Source organism: Brassica oleracea, chromosome C3, assembly GCF_000695525.1.
Source record: "Brassica oleracea var. oleracea cultivar TO1000 chromosome C3, BOL, whole genome shotgun sequence".
Lineage (NCBI taxonomy): Eukaryota > Viridiplantae > Streptophyta > Magnoliopsida > Brassicales > Brassicaceae > Brassica > Brassica oleracea.
In genome coordinates, this window is record NC_027750.1 from 60,394,643 (window position 1) to 60,410,284 (window position 15,642).

At 32.0% G+C, this 15,642-nt stretch overlaps 1 protein-coding gene and 1 long non-coding RNA gene across 3 annotated transcripts; both read right to left on the reverse strand.

Annotated features, from left to right (window-relative positions):
- Window positions 1-5,782: 5,782 nt before the first annotated feature.
- On the reverse strand, window positions 5,783-7,697 carry LOC106332213 (serine/threonine-protein kinase Aurora-1). Its single transcript, XM_013770693.1, has 8 exons — window positions 7,584-7,697; window positions 7,076-7,339; window positions 6,891-6,986; window positions 6,713-6,808; window positions 6,540-6,636; window positions 6,346-6,463; window positions 6,201-6,273; window positions 5,783-6,113 (listed from the first exon to the last, which is right to left on the reverse strand). The coding sequence occupies exons 1-8, from the start codon at window positions 7,602-7,604 to the stop codon at window positions 6,012-6,014; spliced, it is 867 nt and encodes a 288-aa protein (XP_013626147.1). The 5' UTR covers window positions 7,605-7,697; the 3' UTR covers window positions 5,783-6,011.
- Window positions 7,698-13,059: 5,362 nt separating this feature from the next.
- On the reverse strand, window positions 13,060-14,996 carry LOC106332098. Of its 2 annotated transcripts, XR_001267991.1 has the most exons (4): window positions 14,364-14,996; window positions 14,092-14,232; window positions 13,901-13,989; window positions 13,060-13,470 (listed from the first exon to the last, which is right to left on the reverse strand). It is a non-coding gene; the product is annotated as an uncharacterized LOC106332098 (long non-coding RNA). The 2 variants fall into 2 exon arrangements; XR_001267990.1 differs by having other exon boundaries at window positions 14,092-14,996.
- Between the last annotated feature and the right edge of the window lie 646 nt (window positions 14,997-15,642).

Here is a 15,642-nt window from a genome sequence, read left to right on the forward strand (position 1 = left end):
CTGTCAAATTATATTATCTTTTTAAAATTAAATGTAAAAATATATAAATAAAAAATAGTAGTAATTACAAAAAAAAAAAATTTTAACGTCGTCAGCAAAACATTAAACCCTGAATCCTAATCCCTAAACCTTAAATCTGAAACCCTAAATTCTAAACCCTTGGGGAAACCCTAAACTCTAGGATAAATCTTAAACTTTAAATCAAAATCACTAAACACTAAAACACTCAAGAGTTTAGGGTTTAAGATTTAGGGTTTAGAGTTTTAGGGTTTAGTATTTTTATTTAGAATTTAGGATTTATCCAAGAGTTTAGGGTTTATCCAAGGGTTTAGAGTTTACCCAAGGGTTTAGGGTTTACCCAAGGATTTAGGGTTTAGGGATTAGGATTTAGGGTTTAGTGTTTTGCTGACGACGTTAAAAAAAATTTTTTTAATTCTTTTTTCTGTAACTATTATTTTTTTATTTTTTTTATTTTAAAAACATAATATAACTTGCCAATATTTTGTTTCTTTTTTTAAAAGATATCAAATTTGAAATAATGAAATCCTATTAGTTGGTGAGGGCTGGGGTTTATCCAAGGGTTTAAGTTTAGGGTTTAGGGATTAGGGATTAGGATTTATGGTTTAGTGTTTTGCTGACGACGTTAAAAAGATTTGTTTTTAATTCTTTTTTCTGTAACTACTATTTTTTTACTTTTTTATTTTAAAAACATAATATAACTTGTCAATATTTTGTTTCTTTTTTTAAAAGATATCAAATTTGAAATAATGAAATTCTATTGGTTGGTAGATTAACCTTAGGGGGTGAACCCAAGAATAACTCATACTAGGTGATAATCCGCGCCCTGCGCGGAATTATGGATTAAAGAGATTATAACTTTAAAACTACACTTCTTAATTTATCGGTGTAATTTAAATATATTTGAATTAAAAAAACTGTGAAAGTAAACAAAGACTTATATAAATTTATTATGAGTTTAAGATAAAACAAAACATAAACAATAGAATTATTTTCTTCATAATATAAACTATGAATATAAAATAAGAAAAACATAGACAATAAAACAATAAAATACTAAAGAAACAAATTATAAAAAAGAAATTAAATTCATAATTTTGAGAAGGAGACGGTGGTGAGGACTTTGTTTTGAGAAAGAGACGGCCTAGTATTTATATATGCAATGCGCTGGTCTAGGGTATGTTTGCATAACTAATCGTCCTCATAATTTTCGAAATTCAAATTAATATTAAATTTTGAGAACTTACCTTATTCCCTGCTCGTCGAATCACATGGAATATTAAAGGAAACAAAGAGTTAATATGGTCAACTAAATTAAATTTTAAATCAATCAATTTTGATCAAAAATACGTATTTTTATATCTTTTATTTTAGGAAAGCTTGTATATATATTGCTACCACTTTAAAAATATGAAATAGGACGGTATTGAGCCTATATGGCAATTCTGCGAATTTGATTCCTAGATTGGAGTTCTATAACCATAATGAATTATATTCAAAGATGTATATTGTGGCTAATATTAATGGCATGATTATGCTGTTATGATAGTAATTATTGTGATGAGTGATTGTCAAAGTAAATATATGCTTATGGCTGGCGGATGTTTGGCAGTTTCTTGTTCGGACAATATTTATATTAATGAGTTATTGTCAATCAATATTTATGCCAATTACTGGCATCTTTTTTTAATATATATTTATTAATATATTCATCCGTTAGATCTCGTTTTGATATACATGTATCATGCGTGAGTATATCTTATGTGATTATATGATATAATATATAGTAACCGGTTTTGATATAGTGTAATAAAAAGTATTCACGAAAGTAACATTAAAATAAATGTTCTTTACGTATTCTCAGAAAACGTTCTTGTTCGAACAGGTTTTAAATAACATCTTCGTTTAGATCACTAATTACCAATTAATATGATTAAAACATTATGTTAAGCTCTACTATTTATATAAAAACAGAGCGTAGGTTTTTACTCTCCACGCCAAATTCAATCGAAGAAACCAATATTAATGCTCCTCCTTTAATACCGTATATACCACTTACCTAATTTTGTTATTGAGTGATGCGTTTTTGTGAAATAGGTATTATAAGATCCGTGATGGTCACGCCAAAAATATATCAGAAATATTCCCCTATCGATTAAGGTAAGTATTTCGATTCTTTGAATTTTGTTTCCTTTTATACGTTAACAATATTATTGTGTTTCTTTAATATTTTGACCAATTAAGCGTAAGTTATAATTTGAAATATCGAGTTTGCATCGAGTATATTGAAATTCAATTGTGTTTCCTTTTTATTTTGACCAAATAAGCAAAATATATCTGATATCCGTAACGTATAATTTTTTTTTCAACGTTGACAAAAATATTGCCTTTTACAAAAGAGTTAATATTGCACTGGAAATAATGGGATAGAGTGTGTCTTGATAAGGAAGATGGAGGTCTAGGTTTTAAGGATATTACGGATTTTAACACAACAATGCTTGGTAAACAGCTGTGGCGTCTGATCGAGAAGCCAAATACTTTATTTTCCTGGGTTTTCAAGGGACGGTATTACAGGAATGCATCACCCCTGGAACCGATTCGCTCTTATTCTCCGTCATATGGCTGGCGGAGTATCGTTTCTGCTAGATCTCTGGTAAGCATAGAACTAATCAAACGGGTGGGATCAAGATCATATATATCTGTATGGAATGATCCATGGCTCCCTACCACTCGCCCGAGACCAGCAAATAAAAATCAACATATTTTCGACCCAAATCTTACAGTGGATTCTCTTATTGACTCTACTTCGCGGACAGGGAACTCGCATGCACTCAGGGCTTTGATGGATCCCCAAGATGTGAAGATTATAGAAAGTATACCACTGAGTAAATCTCAGATGGTGGACAGGGATGAATAGCATTTCACAAACAATGGGAGGTAAACGGTTAAATCAGGATATCAGGTTGAACGGATTTATCCAGATAGGGAGAGACCACCTTTACTGTTTGGACCCACAGTTGATGCTTTGAAGGCTTTCTGCTGGAAAATACGGTGCCCTTCCAAGTTAAAACATTTTCTATGGCAATTGGTTACAGGTTGTATAGCAGTCAAAAAGAATCTGAAAGCGAGAGGAATACAAGGAGATATATGTTGTGCCCGTTGCGGAGCGGATGAGGAATCGATCAACCATGTGTTTTTTGAATGTCCTCTAGCATTTCAAGTTTGGGCTCTCTCCAAGATACCATCAAATCCAACCATGTTCCCAACGACCTCTCTGTTCACAAATATGGATCACCTCTTCTGGAGAGTCTCCCCACCGATGGAAGATCATCAATTTGCATGAATTCTTTGGTATATTTGGAAAGGAAGAAACAATAAAGTTTTTAGCAATTTGGACATGGAACCAATGGACACCCTCAAATTGGCAGAAACAGAGTCAAGACTTTGGGCTGATGCACAGGTAATGACCGAGACCAGGACAGCGTCCCAAGTTGAGGTTACGACTCCCCCATCAATTCCAGGGAGATGGTGTTTTACAGATGGATCCTGGAAAGAGAATGATGATTTCTCTGGGCAAGGTTGGTTGAGTACTCTAGAAGGGTTTAATGGGTTGTTAGGAGCAAGGAATGTTCGAGCTTGTCTATCCCCTTTACATGCAGAGATGGAAGCACTAATTTGGGCAATGGAATGCATGAAAAACTTACGGCAATTTCAGGTTACATTTGCAACGGATTGTTCTCAGTTGGTGAAGATGGTTTCGGAACCAGAAGAATGACCAGCATTTGCAAGCTATTTGGAAGATATTAAATCCCTGAAAGAAGTTTTCACACGTTCGGAGATTATCTATGTACCAAGGACGCAAAATTCAAGAGTGGATAGCCTAGCACGCAGTGCCAGGAAGCAACCGTCGTTTGTCGTTCACATGGATCAAGATCTACCGGAGTGGTTCACAGAGTCAATATGAGTCTGTATTTGATGACAAAAAAAAACAAAAGAGTTAATATTGCAATATAATTAACGTTGACAAAAAGGTTCATAAAACGTTCGATTATAATACGTGTTCCTAAAATAAGCATAAAAATGTTCATAAAATTATTCTCGTTTCTTTAGTTGCATTATAAAGAAATTTGATATTAGTTTAAAAAATTTCATAAAATGTTGCATAAAAATGTTCATAAAATGTTGACACGGTTTCAAAAAGGTTCATAAAACGTTGCATTATAATACGATTTGATATTAGTTTAAAAATGTTCATAAAATGTTGCATTAAAATTAACGTACACAAAAATGTTCATAAAACGATTTGATAGATGTCGAACTTATTTTGTTGCCTTTTACAAAAGAGTTAATATTATGCCTGTCATAAATCCCTGTTTTTTTTTCAAATCGGATTGTAATCATATAGTATAATGTATATGACCAATGACATTTTGTTGTAATTATTTTAGTTCACAAATGAGTTTTTTAAAAAGTTAGTGAAAGTGCATGAGGTGATGACACATAGGAAATGACACTCATGTAATAAACATATGAGGCCAAGGTTTATTTCTATGAATGTTCCTCCTTTAATAAGAAAGGGATTTGAGGATATGTAAAAAAAAAGGAATAATATAATGGTTGTGATATTCAAATATCGATTTTTTTTTTCCATATATAACTATAGATGTTGAAACTATTAAGAAATTATTATAAAATATTACTACATGAGATACTAAGAGCATCTTTATCCCAGCACCCTATTTGGGGTGATTATTTTTTTATTCTTTTTTTCTTTTCTCTGATTATAAAAAAAAAATTAAAACCCATCAATCGCGGGCTGCCACGTGTCAGTGGGACCCGCGAACAGTTGAAAAACTTTTTCAAGAGCGCTGCTTATTTAGGCAGCAGAAACCCCCTATTTTCGAAAATGGTGGGACCTACCCACTATTTTATTCTTATTTTTTAAGCACCTCTTAAGCTTCTATGGTTAATGCTGCTCTAAGTACTACTTGGAATGTTTCACTATCTCTGACTAGAAAGATCGTTTTTATATACCCTGCGGATTGTTGGCATGTTGTATTGTCGATATATAAGACCACAAAACAGGGAATGTGTTTTTGATGCATCTCCACACCAAAAAAAAGTGTTTTGCCTTAAAAGAAATTGAGTCCTCGTATCAAATCCATGTAACCGGTGATAGTTTTGTGCTTCTTACAACTTTTAAGAGTGATGGTTTTCACTTTTACAGCATTTATAAACTATATTGACTGCTGTCTGATGAGTCTATGGATGAGTCTTACAATTAAAGTAACTTATTGCAGCAAGATTGATTCCATGCTTACATGATTCGAGTTATTCCAGCCAGTGCATCTAACAGCGTCTAAACTACTATCTCGCCCAAACCGCAGTTCATGGTGCAATGGCGGGCTATACTTGCCTCATCTCTGGTCGTGCAGCGAAGAAAGACACAACAAAGTTGTGATTACGGACAGAATGTAGGCGAGGATGCTGTCATTGTTCTCGTGAACTCTGTTGCTGAAAATACACAATGTACTTTTGAAGTCATGTTTGGTCTCTTATAGATTAAGAAGAGAAGCCAAGAGTTTATGCTTCCTTTTATCCCTTCTCATGAACTTTGAAGTTTGGGTAGAGTGACAAACGCCGTTCCAGCATTTAAGGTTTTATTTGCAGGTTGCTATGCAACTAGAAGACCAACTTTCAAGCTTTGCTTTTCGTTTTATAGAAACATTTTATTATGATGTGTTCAAAAAAAAAAACATTTTATTATGATGGTTGGCCAAAAAAAACATTTATGATGAATAATATCAATTGATAATAACACGAATGATCTTTTCTTGGGAATACACATATTGAAACATGAATTAGGAAAAGAATAAGAAGATTCATACACACCTACACAATGGTGTTTTTTTAATTTCTGGATAACCAATTTGGCTCGAGATTGCCAAGAACTGAAGCGTTTAAACAAAGGACCACATAAAGCTGTTTGATTTTCAACCCCTGTAGATTCCAGAAGGATCAGCGTTCTGCACAATCCATGGGTGCTCTAGAAGTTTGTGCAGTGGCAGACGTTGTGCAGACTCCTTGACAAGCATCTATACAATATTAAGTTGAGAAATATGTCAAATTTCAGATTCAACCTTCAAAGACTGTTGCTAATTCCATAAAATGTATATAAGAACCTGGCTAATCAGATCCTTGGCTGAGGCAGACACAATTGGTTTAGGGGGGAACTTGAGGTCGACTTGCACAATCCTGTTATAGATAGTTCGTGTTAACAAAATCAGCAAGAACAACAAACAAATCCCCACAAGAAACATCACAAACCTTCTGTATGTGTCAGAGTGCTCCATGGCTTCAAAAGGAGGTACACCATAAAGGAACTCGTAACAGAGAATCCCTAGGCTCCAGATATCTACACTTGCATCATGTTCAACGCTTTCGACTGTTACAAACAAAAAAATCCAATGGTCACTGTTAAAATGAATTCATATCATAGTAGAGTTAACTTAAAACTTTACCCATCTCAGGAGGAAGGTAATCGAGCGTGCCACACATTGTCCTTCTGCGGTTAAATGTGTGCACTGACCAACCAAAGTCTGCAATCTTGAGCTCACCCTGATATTAAAAAGACCATGAACATTGTTATTAAGCTGGTTTCAGATAAAATGTCAATGCAAAAAACGGGTCTAACCTGAGCACCGATTAACAGATTCTCTGGTTTGATATCTCTGTGTATCACATGCTTGCCATGGCAATAGATGAGAGCCCTCGCCAACGATGCAACATACTAACAAAGCAAAACATACAAAGATGTCAGTTTTTTTCACCAACAAAAGTTTGACTTAACTGTTGAAAGGAAAGAGACTAACAGTAGCAGCTCGTCTCTCGCTAAAGTATTTGCATTTCTGAAGCTCCTTGTAAAGCTCGCCTCTAGCAGCATACTCAAGTATCAAATAAACCCTTTTCTGCAACAGGCCAACAAAGTGTGTTATGCTAAAAAAAAAAAAGGTGGAGGATCTTGGCAACAAAAAGAGGAAACGGATTATAACTTTACCTGATCATAGAAGTAACCATAGAGCCGGAGTATATTGGGGTTACGAAGATGAGACTGAATCTCAACTTCTCTTCTGAGCTGATGCTCGACTTGAGATTGTTGAAGCTGTGTCTTGAAAAGAACCTTTAGGGCGACAATGTGGTTGCTCCGCTTCTCTCGAGCAAGATAAACGTGACCAAACTTGCCTCTTCCAAGAGGCTTTCCAATGTCGAAATCACCCAGATTCCATCTCTTTTGTGCAACTGCTGAAACATCTGAAACCTCCTGATGATGATCACAAATTCCAACAAAACAGAATGTAAGAAAAGAAAAAAAAAACAAATCTACTTTGAAATTGAGCAAAACCTCTAAACAAAACACGTTGAATCGATTATTCAAATTCACAACCCTAATTTCTTGCTCATATTCAAATCTAATCCAGAATCAAGCACCGCGCAACGATAATCACAGATCTCATCGCAACGCAGATCTAAAAGATCCAAGGGATCATAAGGTGAAATAATCGTACCTTCTCCGTAGAGATCGCCATGGAAGAGAGAGGGCAAGATTTGAGGGCGGAGGAGAGATCAAATTGAAAAAAATAAAAGAAACTAAAAGAGGAGCGTGTGTGGGGTGGGGGGGATAAAAGCTTTGAATTAAAAACAAAGAGAGACCCTTATTATATAATAAAGGGAAAATATGTAACGGTCGAATTCTTAGGAGTTGCCACTTGTCAGGATCCGGTTTCGAATTTTTAATGGAGGGGCTGCTGGTTTGGTTTGGTTCGGTGCAATTTGATTTCGACATTTCCGGTTTATTTACTAACAACATTTAGCCATCAATTCAAATTAGATTGAGAGGGCAATAAACATATATTATTAAAAAAAACATCATCTGTTTTAGAAGATAATCATATAAAAAAAATACATATTTCATGTTTTCGGCATTTCTATTAATTAATAATGATAATTTCAAATTTCAAAAATTAATCACAATTATTAAAATATCAGTGAACTAAAATTATATAAGTAATTCCGAAACCACGAAGTTATCTATAAAAATGGTTGAAGAAAAAAAACAAGAGGAAGAATATATAAGTTGACTATAACATTATTTTGTTCGAAATAGTCATAAATATTTGAAAATATGGTTAACATTAAGAATATTTACATTAACGATGTAGTAATAAGATTTTTACGTATATAAAAATGAAAACAAATATCCGTGCGGTTGTGCGGTCAAAATCTAATATATTATTAAAAACAGAAGAAGTGTAGATTATTATGTTTATTTTGTGGTCATTCATTTGTTTGTATTGTGGATGTGCAGCAAACACATTACCAACATTAAAATTATTAAATTTTACTGCCATAATTGTAAAAATCCTATTAAATTTCAAATAAACATTACTGCCTACTATTCTTTTGTTACATGTTGTCTCTCTTTGAGAAAAATAATTCTAAACAATTTAAAATAACCGTAATTTAATAATACTTAGTTACAAATATTAATTAGTTACTATAAAACCCATATTAAATTTCAAATAAACATTATTGCCTACTATATTTTTGTTAAATATTGTATTTCTTTGAGAAAAAAGCATTCTAAACAATTTAAAATATACAGTAATATAATAAATTTAGTTACAAGCAAACATTTATAGTACATAATCATTTGACAGTTAAAATATTTGATATATGATATAATTTAATTAAATTATGAGGCCACATTATAATGTGCTTTAGACCACCAAATTAATAGGACGGCCCTGTACCCGCATTTTGAGTCAATGGTAGTAACATTGACAAAAAAACAACAGTATTAGTTTTATATAAACAACAGTATTAGTTTTATACTCCCTCCATTTTTTAATATAAGTCGTTTTAAAAAAAATTTTATGTTTCAAATTATATGATGTTTTTGGTTTTCTATGTAAAATTTATTAACATTTAATGTTATATGACCAATGATAATATACCTATTATTTTATTATTGGTTGATTTGTGGTTAGATAAATAATTAATGATGTTTTTGTTTAGAAAATATAAAAAATTAATGATTTCTTAATCTATGTGCACAATTCTAAAACGACTTATATTAAAAAAACGGAAGGAGTATTAAATTTCTGAAGTTGTTTTCATTTTTCAGACTTCAAGATATCTCATATTATGAGGGTCCATAATTTAATTTCAGATTTTATAACAAGATTGCGCAATCTTTTCATTAGAGAACTTTGTTACATTTGTTGTTTTATTCCGGTTTGGTTACCCAGATCACCTCAAGTTTTAGTAATAAAATAGTTGTTCGTTGTAAAAAAATAATAATGATAATAATAGTTTCTGAAGTTATATCCAGACCAGTTAGTACATTTCAATGTTCCAAAAGCGGGTGCGATTGATCTAAGTCTAGCGAGTTATCAAAAAATTAGAAAAATATTAGAGAATTTTTGGGAATTTCTTTTCGGGTTGAACTAGGCCTGAGACGGATCCGGATATCCGGGAAATTTAGGGTACCCGGATCCGGATCCGTTGATTTAATATCCGGATCCGGATTGGTGGCTTTCGGATATCCGGATTTCGGATATCCGTCTCGATATTCTATTAGCCGCGGATATTCGGATTCGGATCCGTAAAAATAACTAAAACATAATATTTTTTAAAAAAAAATACTAATTTTTTTTAATATAATACCTAAATTAAATATTTATACAATATTTATAAATATATTTATATATGTCTATAATATTGTAAAAACTAAAATATAATATTATATGATTAATGCATGTATAAATATTAATATATCAAATATAAATATTAATAAAATTTAAAAATTAATGTGTTCTAAAAATACGGATCTGAACCTAAAAATTAAGATATCCGGATCCGGATTCGGTTTGCACAGATCCAAAATTTTACTATCCGTATTCCGATCCGGGCACTCCGGATATCCTATTTTCAGAGCGGATCCGGAGCGGATCTAGAATCCGGATCTCGGATAATAAGTCCCAGGCCTAGGTTGTACCAACGTTTTGGTATATAGACTACATTTTATTAAAATTACCATTCTGCTGCGGTAGCTCAGTGGTTGGTTAGACCATGTTTTTACTGATTTGTCGCAAGTTCAAGGGCAGATTCTATATTTTTGTATTTTTTCTTTAATGACGGACAATAATAAATCTCTCTATTCGTTCTTTGCTATTTTCGTCTGCAACTTTAGTTTTACAACCGCATTATATTTTTCAGCATAATTCATTATTTTTGACTGATTTGTTATGTTTCACTTAATTCTTTGTTCTTAGCAATGACACATCCTAAATTTATCATTCAAACTAGGGTCGGCCCGCCCTACGGACGGGATGAATATTTAAAAATAATTTAAATTGTTAGAATAAATATTTAATGTAATTTTTTATTAATTAAAAATATAAATATAAGTTAAATTTTGTATATATTTTTGTTTGAAGACTAAATAAACCATACTATGTTGATAATTAATAACAAATATGGATTACTAAAAAAATTATACTATTTGAAGTTTGATTATTATATAGTGCTTTCCAACAGAATATGCAAATGATTATATTTACTTAACAATATTATGTATGTACAATTAGTTATTTTTTAAAAACTATTACTATTATGTTTTTGCATTTGTAATTATGTTAGAATAAATGAATAATTTAGGGTATATGAATTATATTTTATGTGGTTATGTCACGCATCAGTTGTGTTGATTTATTCAAAAAATATTTATTTTATTTATTGTGTGAATAAGATAGTACGATATATTCCATGAATATATTAAACCGTTGGAACACAGTAAATACATATTAGGAACTTTGTATTTGAAACCACTAATTTGACTTATGTGTAAGTTTTAGTATGATGGTTTTCATCAGAACGGAAAATGTAAAACTCTAAGATAAGTCAGAATCGTCTGTTGACGAAATTTAAAATAAAACAAAGACAAAAGTCTCAAAAATTAGCATTTGTAGCTTTGAAAACGATGTTTTCGTCGAAGCTTTAAGGTGTTGGATAACACATTGGCTGTTGTTTCCTGCGATGAAAGTGATGTAGTCAATATTTTTTAAAAAAATTGGATCAGAGATAGCAGACGAACAGAGTTTCCGTATGTCAAATGCCTAAAATCTTTATTATAAAGGCTGCCAAATTTTGATCCAAGCAAATATGTACATCTTTTTAGTACCTGTTTTTTTAAAGGAGAGTACCTTATTTTTTTATTTTGTGGGCCTATGGTTTATATCATTCGAGTTTTGGTTAATGGGGTTATACGTTACATAAGTATCAGTAATTTTTGGGTGCGTTCGATCCATATCTGAAATTGACTATTCAATTATACAGTCATCATTTTGTTTTGGCAAGAAATTATTAATATCTACTAATTAATTTATGCACTGAAGCAACTATAATATCCAGACTTTTCACTAAATCGTTCAATGTGTATATTTTTTCAAATGAAACTTTTTATAAAAAGCTTATTGTCTACTTGTTTAGTGAATATGTTACCATGATAACGAATAATAAATAACTGCAGTAAACGTTCCATTATACATAATGAATATTGTAATAATATTTTTTACCACCTGTGTTTTTTAGAGATCATGTGATAGAATATTTTTTATATTTTAAACATCTTTAGTGGAAAAGAGGACACCCAGCATAATATTTTGCGTGCATGTCAAGTCAGCTAAAACGTGGACCATTCTAGTATTAAAATATAATCTTACCGTTAATGTCACAAATACAAAGTGATTTGGCTGTTTAAATAGAAAATGGTAATCTGTAAATTTGGTCGGTCATATTATAACATAAATTCATTTTCGCCCAAATTAAACCAATACGGTTTAAACACCTGTATAAAACAAAATAACTTATATCGGAATGCAAATAAACTTTATAATATAAACTTATAGTTTGAAACAAACTTAAAGTGCCCATATAATTGGGAATATCCAAAACAGAAATAACCTAATACGTGAAATTAAACAAAGATGCATAAGCATTATTAAAATTAATATGTTGTGTTGCAACGTCCAATCTCGTGTGCAATGAAGTGGACACATGTCATCATGCCTGATAGCGGTGGGGAGATACGTGGAATGACTAATCGTTATGTAAATTGGGTTGGTTATTGGACTAAATTTTAAATTGTATTTGGGTTGGATGGACTTTAATATTGTTTCACCATGTAATAGCCTTTGGGCTTTTCCATAAATGAAAAATGTTGACAAAAAAAAAAGTCTCCTCCCCTCTTCTATCATCTTCCTCCTTTCTCTTCTTCTCTGTTTATTCTGGTTTTTTTCGTGAATAATTTTTCCAATAAAATTAATCTAATTATTAATGAAATTGTGTTATATTTCTATTTTGGATATAGATATTTTAACTTGTTTGTTTAGTATAAATAATATAATTTTACTTTTTTCCATACTATTTATATTGTGTACTTTTTTGGATTATGGAAAGACATATTTCTATTTTCATATCAGTATTAAAATCATGGTTAAATATTTTTTTTATTCTATTACATAATATTTAATTTTCACATTTATTTGAATACAATAATCCTACATTTCGTGTTCACAATACTTACAATAAATATTTATCTTATAAGAAACCAATTTAATGAAAATTTAGTAAATATTTAATTTATTTTATATGTAATAATTATTTTCACTATTTTTTATAACAGCTTTCACTATTTGTTTTATTATTGTCTTGATAATTAAATTATATATTTATTTGACTATTAAAACAGTTCATGAAAAACCTAATTATTTTATTAATTATAATTTTTTTATAGTTTAATTCTGAAAGCAAGGATAATATAATTTTTAAAATTTAAATCGATTGGATTTAACATAGACATATATAATTTCTTTTGATATGTTTATTTCTTGATTTCAGTATCAGCTAAAATACGAACAACAACATAGAAGGCATTTTTCTGCTGACAATCAATAAATCACACATACTCTAAAACCAATGTGCTTAAAGAGAAACTATATTCCTAAGATATTTTTCTAAAGAACAATAACTAACACTTGCCTACTACAAATGTCTGAGTCTGTTATTTGAACAGAGTTTTATCTACATAGTGCAACCTAAAGGAATTTTTCAGTAATCCTGGCTTGGAAGACCCATTTTCCTTCATCAATCTAGCCAAAGACATGGATAATCTCTTGTCCCACAATAAAAACACATACAGCAACCGAGTGTTTTCATATTTACAAAATAAATGCCACTTGATTCCAATCCAATCCTAGGAGTTCTGTGTTAGAAAACTTGATCAATGCTGGTTTCGGCCACATATGGTTTCTCCTCTTTGCATTTGAATTCAATTTTTTCTTAAAGACAACCTTCCTGGAGTTTGTTCAGATTGTGCATCATATCCAGCATCTGTTAGCCATAAGCAAATAAGAGTAGGAAGTAATTAGAAAATCTGCTACAACCAACTGAAAAAACCTGTGTAAGTAGTAAATGTAATCCAACAGCTCTCGATTCTTATTTCAGCCACCAACACAGGTAAAAAAGAGTCTTGTAAGGACCTAAAGAAACTGCTGCAGCATAAAATTTAGCATACAGTCCTTCTTCCATGGTACAACCTTGAACCATACACAAGTTTCTATAGAGACAAACTGACACTGTTATATACCAACTTCAAGCACATAGAGATATTCTAAAGGTTATGAGAATCAGTAAACCCTCAAATACAAATAAATTCCTTTCAATATATAGCCAAATTCTTATATTATATTTCACCAGAAAAGTTGTTCAAAGGCAGAGAATAAGAGCAAAAACTTAACATGATCAAATTTGAAGACAATACCTTCTCACATACTTGGCCTCGCACAGACTCATACTCTCCTTAGTGACTTGTCTGGGTTGCTTTTCAAGCTCTCTAGCTTCCTCAGGGATCTGAACAAACAAAACCAATAGCTTATACATCATACTTTTCCACTATTCTACCCAAATAAAGAGACATATATTGCAACGTTTTAGCAAAGACAAAAAACTTACCCTTAAAAAGACAGACAAATCGTGCATGCTTCCTACACAACTCCAAATGTCTGAATACTTCTATGTCACATCTACTTGAAAAACTTTCTTTAAACAAAAAAAAAAAGGAAAAACTTTCTTCTGAAAGTTTGCAACTCAGGTCTGCAGGGATAGATAAAACCAACAGCTTCATTTATAGTTGGAATTTGTCTCGGAAGTTTTAATTTCAAGTTAATTATATGATGATCTTATAAGCAAAAACCATTTGTCTTGCCATAGCTATTGACCCTTACTGAAAAGATCTCATGTGATAAGCTTGGCTTTCGTTTCGATCACTTTCAGTTCATAATCTTATGAGATTTGCAGTCCGGGCCTGTAAAGATAAATAAAGCACCAAACACACACATAAAGGGGGGGGGGGGGATTTAACTAAAATTGATAAATTGTTGAAGAAAAAAAAACTAAAAACTGATAAACAACAAAACTCAAGAAATTATGAAACTAAAAGTAGAAAGGATCGAAGGAGGCGAAGTGAATTAAGAAACCCGGTAAGTAAACCAGAATCAACTGGAGAACCCTAAAGAAACAAATGAATAACCGCCGTCAAGGGTTACTGGCCCCAAGAAACTTTCGGTGGCACAAAACCACCACTAAGAGGCGAGAAGATCTCGAGCTTCAAACTTCATAGAGAGATACCGGAGCAGACCAGAAAACCTCCACCAAATGCACAGAGAACCACCAAGACATCTGACAAAGAGAGAGCCGAGAAAAACCACATCGGCGAGAAGGAAGGAGGCGGAAGATGACACTTGGTGACCTAATCAGAGTTGCAGTAGACGATGAACCATAGAAACTGAAGTTTAGTCGTGAAGAAGGGGAAGGTGAAATGGGCTGCCATTGGTTTGTTTTATGAATCCAAATAACGATTAAAAGCCCGACGACTGCAGAATAAATGAAACGGTGAGTTTAAGTAACCTGGACACATGTCGCACTCTTAGACTCCGAATTTATGACCTGTCATAGGATGTGGACATCCTAGGAGAGAAGAAAACTCTATATATCAATTTTAACTGAATAAAACTTCCATGTGCCTACGAGGTGCTCAATTTTAACTGAATAAAACAAAATAAAAATTTCTGATTTTTTAACCGAATAAGCTGTAATCGTGAGGGAGCATCATCGTTTTATCAACGCGAAATTGGCCTCCGGCTGAGTTTTAGAACATGCATATATTGTAAAGTAAATTAAAATAATAATAATAAAATATCCCCATCCTCCACTAATTAGTATTACTGTGAGAGAGAAAATGTTCAAAAAAAAAAAGTATTACTGTGAGATAACCGAACTTGATTAGGATGAAATGATAATAATCTGAAGAGAGAGTATTGGTTTGAGGATATCATGCCTTGATATAATATAGCACAGTTTTGAGGAGTAAAGTTATTTGGGAAGGTATGTAAATATTGAAATACCACATTTCTCTGGTTTCGGACAGGGCCAAACCTGAGAAATTTTGGTCCAGAAGCTTTTTGACCCATTATCTTCAAAAATTAGAAAAGATGGCTGAAAATG

Coding starts and splice junctions, on each gene's coding strand:
- LOC106332213 (XM_013770693.1), bottom strand. CDS start 7,604: ATGGCGATCTCTACGGAGAAG. Junction 6,987..7,075: donor ATGGTTACTTCTATGATCAG/GTAAAGTTATAA, acceptor GGCCTGTTGCAG/AAAAGGGTTTATTTGATACT. Junction 6,274..6,345: donor CACTCTGACACATACAGAAG/GTTTGTGATGTT, acceptor TATCTATAACAG/GATTGTGCAAGTCGACCTCA.